Below are 10,412 nucleotides of genomic sequence, written 5' to 3' on the forward strand. Positions count from 1 at the left end.
TGTAGAAGAATCTGTCAAGCAAATCCAAGGTTCTAACGTCTCCTCCCTTTTCTTACAAGTGCAGAGCAAGGGCGCCAAGGGAGGCTGCAGAAAACCCTAGCTTGCTTAAAGCTTGTGATTTCTCACGTACTACACTCGCGTGAACTCAACGCTCTTTCCCTTATAAAATCCTTTTTATTTTTCTTTTTCTTTTTCTTTTTCTTTTTTCTTTTTTCTTTTATATCTTATATTTATATATCTACGTGGAAAATATTGTATAATAATAATTTTTTTTTTTTTTTTTTTAAGATACTTCGTTAAAATCCCAACTCAAAGGGGCAAAGAATGAACAAGGTCCTCAAAAATAACATCCAATAGCCATCTAGGGAAATAATGTCCTAACACCACATGTTAACCTTCGAAGTGGAAGAGACAGAAGCACCTATAGAAGACAAACCATAAGCAAAAATGAGCAACATAAAGAGCATTTTGAGCACAAGGACAAAAAGAATAAGAAGAGATATTATCCAGCTATTCACCCAAATATCTGATCTCATCAACTGCATTCTTCACCTCAGTGAAATCCAACAAGCACTTATTAATCAAATTAACCACCTCAAGGGAGTCAGATTGAACCACAGTAGTACTAGGGTGAGTAATAGAAAAAGATGAGAGATGATTAGGCTGGACACAAATCATAGATCCAAATGAGTCAAGAACCACCCACCCAACACCATTGCGCTACTTCGTAGAATTCTAAAAAGCATCGATGTTCAACTTTCATTTATTAATCTTCGATGGGCTCTAAGGAACATGACGCCTGGTGCACCAATTCGACAACCTGCACAAAACCAGAGAACCCATCGAACTCATTGATGAGATATAAAATTTAACTTACTTTGGATTTACTCTAACGATGCTTTTTTTCCCATTATTATTAATAGTGTTCTTATATGCCCAGATGCACCACAAGATAGTGACGGCCTTGCCATGGTCCACATCCCTGAACTTTTCAATGCAAAAGGCAACCAATCGACCCTGCAAATAGAGAACATATGACACAAATTAGGAGATAACGAGTTTAGATGTTTTTGGAGAACTTACGATCCAAACAAGTGGGAGGATGTCTCTAGATCCTTCCTACAAAACAGATATAACTGGTTAGCGTTGATCCCTTTTTTTATAATATTGACTTTGTTAGGGATGATGTCTTGAATTTTCCTCCAGATAATTTACATATTTCTAGGAATGACTTGTGTTTTCCATAAAAGCTTCCACAATGGAGAAGATAGTTCATCTAAGAAAGAGGAAACCTTAAAATAGCCTTCAAGGGGGGTGGCAAGATGATTGACACTTTTGATCGAGAAACAAACTTTCGGGTCATAATTCAAAATGATTTAATCCTTGGAGAAGGTAGGTCCTACTCGAATCTTAAAAATATCATGCACATCAAGAGGGAGAAAGCTATCACGAATCAACTACTCATTCCAAACCCCATTTGACTCAATGAGATTGATCACTCTCTTTCTAACCAACTAAGCATTAGAAAGAAACAAAATGCAATCGCATTTTCTATTAAGCTATAGGTCATGGTCAATCAGAATACAACAACCATCTCCCACTTCCCATTTATACCCCTTCTTGGATAGCTCTCTATCCCAAATAATGCTTATCCAAGTAAAAGAAGGGTTATTTTCGGTAGGAGCATTAAAAAAGTCATTATCGAGTTTGTAAGAGAAGGGTTATTTCCAAAAGGCTGTCAAGATTTTTTTCAAAATTTACTCGCTTAACTGGGCAAAAGTGGCTTGATTGAAAAGACTAAAATCTTTAAAGTCAAGCCCACCCTTATCCTTGCTCACACATAATCTTTTCCAACTATTCCAATGTAGCTTATGATGTCCATCAAGAGACCCCCACCAGAAACAAAGCATAGAATCTATTAATCTCATCACAAGTCTTGATATAGAGCCTAAAGCAACTCATGGTATAGGTGGGAATAGCTGGGTAATAAACTTAATAAGAACTTATTTACCACATACCGGAAAAAGCTTTTCTTTCCAACTCTGCACCACTTTCCAAACCCTTTCTCTAATCTTCTGAAACATTTTGTGTTTGTTTCTTCTAGTTTTAGAAGGCATACCTAAGTAGTCGACCAGATCATTCGTGAGTTTGATACCTAAAACTTGGTTAATCATCTCTGGCATATGAGTGTTCGTTGGGGTTGATGCCCTCTCATGGGTTCTATAGTTTGTAATTATAATGTAAAAACAATTTTATTTATTTAATAAAATATGAGATATTCGAAATTTAGTAGCATGAACCCACAAACCAATAAACTAACATTCAAGGTTATCTTTTGTAGCTTAAACATGTATGTAGAAACATACAGATGGATCATGTTTAAGTGATAACTTAAATGGTATGTATTAGATGGATAAAGTTGGGTACCTTATCCTGATGACACTACGAATACAATCTGCTTTGTAGATGTTACAATTGTTGTAAAGTGTTACATATGATCTGATTCTGATCATTCATGTAGAGATATATGAGGGGGAGCATTCTATACAAATGAGTTTGTATAAGACCAGACCACGAAAAAAAAGTTCGAAACAAGTAGGGTTTTTTTTTTAGATTAGATGCAGTTACTAATTCATGATCACTGTTAATAATATAGACTTATATTTCACCATGATGACCACGGGTGACATGACCTGAATCCTAAGTGAGTTGTGAACTCCTACCTATGAAGGCGGTCTTTTGATTTTGTATGGGTGAGATTGGCCAGATTGTTGACTCAATAAGCTTACCATTTTGGAGTTTCGTCTTATTGAAGAGCTGGGAATACAACTGCATAATACGAAATTCACTCATTCCCTAATGTTGGGGTAAGTAGATAAATTGCTTCTTTAAGGGCTGATTTCGGGGCTTGAACAATGTGACACCACACCCTCTCTTGATCTGAGAGAAGTTTGATCATAATTGGACTATGACTTATTGTTCATTAGATGGATCAGTGGTACTTGAAGAGTTAGATGTAACTACATGGACAAAACGGTAATTTTGGCTCAGTTATACTTACGAGCAATTTGTGAAGGGTCATTGCTTTGTTGACTGGTTATATCCAATGGACACATAAATCTATCTGTAGTGCGAAAAGTGCAATTATCGATCTTTTGTGGAGTGACAAGCAGTTAATGAATGTTGAATAATTTAATTAATTATTCAAGTGCCATTGGAGCTTCAATATACAGGTCCATAAAGTCTCATTTGTAGCTCAACATGGATTATTGAGAATTAATTTTGGATTAATTTGATTGTTCAAATTAATTAAGGGAATTATATGTGATATAATTAATATAATGTATTTGATACATTATAATATAAAATTTATTTTGGAGGAATTAAATATTTGAATTTGATTCAAATATTAATTATATGAATGAGATTCATATAATTAAATTTTGTATAAATATGATTTATATTAAATGTCATGTATTATTGAGAGAAATAAAAACTATAGGTTATGTGTTATATTTGATATAACATATAGTTATATATACTGACTTATTATATGCATATATAACTATACGTTATATCAAATATAACACATAACCTATACTTTTTTTAATTTAGATTTAAATTACAAAATTAAAGGGAGGGAGTTACAACTTCCTCCCTTAATTATCTCTCGATGAATCGTGGGAGGGAAGTTTTTGTTTGTAACGATACATTCATCTTCTTCCCCTGTTATCTGAAGAAAAAAGATACTTGTCTCTATGGCTTTGAAAAAGATCTTACAGAAGAAAATTTTATCTCTAAAACTCTCTCCCTCTTCCCAAATGAAACACAAAGTCCAAACCTCCTATGATTCTCATCCTCTATAGATAATACAAAGGAAATTCTTGTGGTGGTGGCCACTATGCTTTCTTGTTCGTGATTAAGATTGGCAAATTCCCCGCAGGGTGGAATCCTTAGTTTGACCGGGATGGGGTCAAACCGGAAAAATTTTTCGGGGCCCCATCCGGGGACGAGAACGGTATCCCCGCCCCGACCCTGATTTGATATATTTGTATTTTTAATATTTTATAAATATATATTTATAATATATAAAACAACTTATTTATATGTTTGTTTATAATGTATAGACTTATAGTGTTGTGGAGCTCAATATTAAATATCTAAATTCTAAATCTAAACCCAAAAATTAATCAAATTTTAAATAAAATTTTAATGGAGAATCCCCATGGGGAATTAGTAGGGGATTCTCGCGGGGAATTAGTAAGGGAATTCCCGCGGGGTAATAGGGAATGGGGCCCCGTGTGGACCCCATTTCTTCGATGGGGAATCCCCGCCCCTGTCCTCGCCTTCAAATGGCAAGGACGGAGGTGGGGATGGGGGAGAATTTCCCCCACGGGGCCGGGGACGGGGGACGCCCCCTCGCCTCAACCCGACCCTGTTACCAACCCTATTCATGATTGATCGTGAAGAAGAGGGATGACATGAAGAACAATTATTCAATGGTAAGTACTTTCTAACCCAAATTCTTTTCATCTTGCATGTTGTAAAATTATTTAATGCTAATGCATGTTTTTTTTTTTTTTGTTTTTTTTATAAAATTTGTAGTTGGTGAAAATCAAGGATTGGGAACGATCCCCACTTTCGCTGTGGACCTTCGAATTCCTATAGGGTTGACAATCTCACTAACCATAGCATTAGACTTGTCCAAGTTAACTATTTGCCCCAAAGCAAAAATGGGTTAAAATATATTCATCTGTTCTTATTCATCTATGATTTTCTTCAACTTATAAAATTTTCCACTATCAACATTATTCTTGTTTGAAGTTCTAAAATTTTGATGTCAATTAATTTGAATGTCGAGATAGTATTAAATTTTGTAGACATGAGAACATCTTTTTATTTTTATTTGTCGACATAAAAAATGAATCTACATTTCTATTATATCAAATAAACAACAAAATGTCACAAATATATTGTTATTATAATATAAATAATAATCACTTCAAATTATTTGAAACATAAAATATTTATTTATTTACTTGAACATTTTCTTTGAATTCTTTATCTTTATAATTTTTCATAAATATTCATCGACTTCAATATTTTATCGACATTTTCGTAAAATCAAGACTTTGACAGTCATCTTTTAAACCTTTGTTATGGAAGTTATTCTACTTCTATTAAAAATTTTTGGAGCGTTTGGATTGTCTATGAAAAATTTTTGTTTTTCAAGAATACACTTTTTTTCTAAATTGTGTTTAAAATTTAAACACTTACATGTTTGGTTAGAACTTTTCGTAAGTGTTTATATACATAACTTTGTTTGATTTGTCATATGTAAAAAATGTTTATACTTAAGTCAAATTACCATAAAGGGCTATTAAACACTATGGACTAATTTAAAAAAGAAATACACATATTTTTATTTTTTAAAAAAGATATATATTTTGAAATTAATTGTACGTTATCTTGAAATTATTTAATTTTTTTAGAAACTTGAAATTATTGAAGTTAAAACAAAACATAATTTTTTAATCAATATTTTTTTTTGGATAATTCAATTTTAGAAGCACAAATATCTTCAAATATAAATACATAATCATAAAAAAAATAGTTGATCTTCAACAACAAAACATAAATAATAATTTTTTCTAGACAATATAATATCAACTAGACATAAGAAGTTGTGCAATTCGAGTTCTTCATTCATCTATGTTTTTCACAAATCGAACCTCTATGGTTTTCGTTGGCGTCCTCATGATTTCTTCCATCATTTGAAGGTAGTATCTTGTTATTGTCATGTTATAACTAAATGAAATATTTAGTTATAATTTTCTTTCCTAATAAATAAACTATATAGATAAATGATATACCTTTAATTTATCTTCTCACAACTCATTTGCTGCATCAATATTTTGTCTTAAAGAATCCCATCCCAAACCTGTCTTGTTTCCAACAAAGTCTCTCCATATCTGCCAGTCCTCTTTAGTACACTCATTTATTTTTCATTTGTCTTTGATCATAATTTCTACCGGTTTTCTCTCTAAATATTCTAATAACATTTTTCCATCCATCATCCCAAATTGCTTTGAGTTGCTTTTCTTTTTCATCTCTATTAGCAACTATACTTACAGACATCTCTAGCAAATAAAAATTAATCAAATTTAAACACTTCAAAATATAATCCAAGCACACCCTTATTTGAGTCGATTGATAATGATTAAGATACCACTTGTTACTTATAAATTGTCATAATGGTACAACATTATTCATTTTCATCATTAAATATTGTAATTTTGTTCCTTTTTTTAAGTGCTTAGAATAACTTTTTAATTCCAAGTTCTTTGAAAGTGTTTTTAAGTAGAGAACTTAAAAAACCATTACAAACATGCCCTTACTTTAATATTTATGGAGTAATAATTCAAACCTTCTATCTCAAGATAAAAGGAAGTTGTGTATAAGTCTAACTATGGAACCATGCTCAATTTGGTTTGACTAAAAAAATCTCATGGAAATAGTTTTCTTTATTCATATAATTATGATATTCTTTTTTCATTGAGACTTTGATCACACTTTCAATCCTAATCACGTGACAAATCGATTTATTAAAATGTCGGTAACTTCCATAGAGAGATTAGATTATTGTCCCTACCATTATTATTATTGTTTAAAAAAATTGTATGTGTATATGTGTTTCTTTATATATATATAATTCATAAAATCTATATACAATGACAGTCTCAGAAATTAAAATTTAAAATTTGAATAGTGACAAATACACTTGGCCCTTAATTTTAAAAGAATGCATGAGCCAATCATAAAAGTTCAATAGCCAGCAAATGCAAGAGATTGAGAGCAAAGCAATATGCAATAACCACTCAATTATGTTTCAATACATAGCATCAAGAACCAAGCATTTCAGCAATTTTGACCATAAGAGGAAACAACCTTGTGCATAAAGAAAAAAATACCACAAATTTGAAAGACAAAAGCTCTAAGCTTTTCAAGGGTAGATACAATTTTCAGTTTACATAATATGATAGGTTCCAGTGCCAGTGAAGGGTCTTTCTAGGTACTTAACCAACTTAGCTCCTACCGTTCCCGAAAAGGAAATCCAGAGAAGATCCGCCACCAGGTGCAGCATGAACTTTGGTCGATGGACGATCCTGCTCGCACATACACCAACATTTACATTCCAATGGTTATAAATGAATGGGGATTCAAAATTGAAATAAAGCCATGATCAACCATTGATTCAGAATCAGGACACTTGGACAAAACAATGTCAAGAACTTCATATTAAAAATGGAATTTGAATCTTTCTCATGATACCTGATATTGAAACAGTTAAGTTTAGGTTTGGGGTGTAGAGTCGTAAAATAAAGTTCCTTGATAAATGTCTAGAAGAGGGAAAGAGGGGAAGATGAAATTTCTTGATAAAGTGTAAATTTCAATAGTAAACACCGTTGAAATTGGGTTATTTAACACCAACTTATGAAAGTAAGTGGACCAAAGACTCCTTAAGTATCATCCAAGTTAGTTGTGAAGTAGGGATGTGCTTCTGTAGTATTTTGAGGATCTCATCCGTATTTTGCAAAATTTGAGTTCATTCATATATAATAATTAATGTTCTTGAGCACATCTATTGTTACCAGAATGTTTTCTTTGGTTATATCCATTATCCACAATGAAGTTCTAAGAAAAGGGCAGGTGAGAACCTCATGTAGATGTAACTGATACAATGTCTTTTTCACCCTTTGGTTTACTGAAACATAATCAATCTTCCTATTTTATTTCAGTAGTTTCCCCTCTACCTTAATTTTTGGTCCAACATTCTTCCCTGCCTACTGTTTCATTCCCTTCTCTTTCAAGTATGGCCTCAGTTATCTCCTCTCTGCCTTCACTTTTGAGTTTTGACCCAACTTAAACATCTTTTGCCCTTAGAACTTTTATTGACGTAACAATTTAGTCCCTCAACTATAGTTAATAGTGATTTAGTCCTTGCAATTTCAAATTATAACAATTTAGTCCCTAAACTTTAACAAGTAACAATTTAATCACTATACTTTGAAATTTGTTATAACTTAGTCCCTATTATGTTAAATCTCAACAAAAAACTTTATTACATAATAACTTATTATTTATAGTTTATAAAAAAAATGATCTCGGATCAATTTATTGATCTATGTATAATTTTTTTTAATTAAAACCTACAAATTTTTTTGATATGGACTAAATCGTTAAAAATTATAGAGTATAAGAACTAAATTATTGCGTATATTAGTTATTGAAGTTTAGAGACCAAATTATTACAGATTTGTAAAAATAAAGGCTAAATCGTTACCAACTAAATTTCAAAAACTAAATTGTTATTTCTACGAAAGTTCATAGACTAATATAGTTAACGAATTAGTATGGTAAAAACCCATACTAATTTTTTTGATATGGACTAAATCGTTAAAAATTATAGAGTACAAGAACTAAATTATTGCGTATATTAGTTATTGAAGTTTAGAGACCAAATTATTACAGATTTGTAAATATACAGGCCAAATCGTTACTAACTAAAGTTCAAAAACTAAATTGTTATTTCTACGAAAGTTTCGAGACTAGTATAGTTAACGAATTAGTATGGTAAAAACCCATGTCAAGGGAGAAAAAATGATTTCTCCACTTCCTCAAGCATTGCAACTTGATGACTTTTGATGAGTTATGATGTTATATTTATGACAGTGGAAGGTCAGGATACTTGTGTGAATAACTATCAACACAAAACATTGCAAGCCAACACAAGTAAAACAAGGAGGCTAACCGTGATAAAGTTGCCACAGTTCTGCCCATCTGCTCTATAGTAATTGTTAGTAAGATGCCCCGGAATGCCAGCCGGTGTCTGTTTATCGGTCAGTGGCGAAGTAGAAGCAACCAGCTGAGAAGATCCATAGGATTTCTGAGAAGGTTGCACGTCGTTGGCTGGCTCTCCATTCCCAAACAGGTAGCCCAAGGAGCTCTGTCCACCGCCGCTGCTAACTCCACGACTCATTTTCAAGCCTTTTGTTTCTCCTTGTAATACAACAACATAAAACCCAGTTGTAATTATAGTGATCACACGTTTAACTAAAGGGAGCAATGCCAGAAAGGTAAGAACATCCAGAGAAGTCAGAGAGAAACCAAATCATAAGAAAAAAATGCAATATGATACATTTGGTTAATACAGCAATAACAGTATATAGATAATGCATACATGTTTAAGCAAATATGATGCAAAGCCAACTCCTAAAGACTATCAAGCACATTCTATAATTTAAATAGTAGGCCTCTGTTGAGGACTACGAAGCCGACTCTATTATGTTAATAGTATTTCAATGGATAAACTTATACCTACACCATTTACTCTAACCTAAGAAGCACGGATGGGGACACGGATATGACACTACGCCAATTTTAAAAAGCCTAGGACATGGACACGTTGGGATACTCTTTTTTCTTATTATTTTTTAGAATATATAAATTTAATATAAAATACTAAATGCATTCCACTAGGAAAACATAAAATATCAAGTTAATTAACAATTATAGGAGATGAAACATTTTGATCTCTAAGTTCAGATTTTTCATTGTTGGTTAAAAAGTGGGCTTTTTTTTTTTTTTTTTTTTTTCTACCTTCCTTCTAATCTCAGTTAAATGTATAATTGATATAGGTTTTAAATTTGGGTCCATCATAAAAAGTTGACCATTCTATCTTTAAAAAAAATTTCCAAACCTTAAGCCGATGAGTGATAGTAAATCTGAGTAAATCAATACTTTAATACAACCTTACTTGTGCTCTAACAAAGTACCTCGCACTCTAGCACCATACCATCTTAAATCATCAATCACCTCAAAAATGTAAGATTACGGTACATTTGATTATATCAATACTTCGACAACATTAATTTCTATGCATTATTTGTATCATGCTTCAAATATTCCCAACCTTCTTCTTCCAAGTCCATTACCCACGAGCGTGCTATAATTTTAAGCTCTCAGATCATCCATCAACGCAACAAGCATTTCAAACATTTCAATCCATTCAATACCGAACAAAACAAGGATCACATGTGATTTCAACCTCATGAAATCTCAACAGTTTCATTAAAGATTAAAGAAAAGAAATCAAATTAGTAAACAAAAACAACACAAACAAAATATTAGAACGGTGAGAAAAAAAAAACCCTAAAGAAATGTGAATCTGAATTGGGAAAGTGGAGATTTGAAATGGGTACCTGGAAAATCTTCTCGAAATGAAAATGGGATCAAGAGGAAGAGACAGAGCAAAATGTAAGAAGCTAGCAGAACGTCTTCCCAGCACAGGCCTAAGATGCTAGTTAAATATTATTTTCAAATTTCAATTTTTCTTCTTCTTTTTTTTTTTT

The 10,412-nt window shown here is 32.3% G+C and overlaps 1 protein-coding gene across 1 annotated transcript; it reads right to left on the minus strand.

The window, feature by feature from the left end:
* Positions 1-6,849: 6,849 nt before the first annotated feature.
* On the minus strand, positions 6,850-10,412 carry LOC120079577 (protein SPIRAL1-like 1). Its single transcript, XM_039033807.1, has 3 exons — positions 10,263-10,412; positions 8,813-9,060; positions 6,850-7,166 (listed from the first exon to the last, which is right to left on the minus strand). The coding sequence occupies exons 2-3, from the start codon at positions 9,038-9,040 to the stop codon at positions 7,086-7,088; spliced, it is 309 nt and encodes a 102-aa protein (XP_038889735.1). The 5' UTR covers positions 9,041-9,060; positions 10,263-10,412; the 3' UTR covers positions 6,850-7,085.

Source organism: Benincasa hispida, chromosome 6 (genome assembly GCF_009727055.1).
Source record: "Benincasa hispida cultivar B227 chromosome 6, ASM972705v1, whole genome shotgun sequence".
Lineage (NCBI taxonomy): Eukaryota > Viridiplantae > Streptophyta > Magnoliopsida > Cucurbitales > Cucurbitaceae > Benincasa > Benincasa hispida.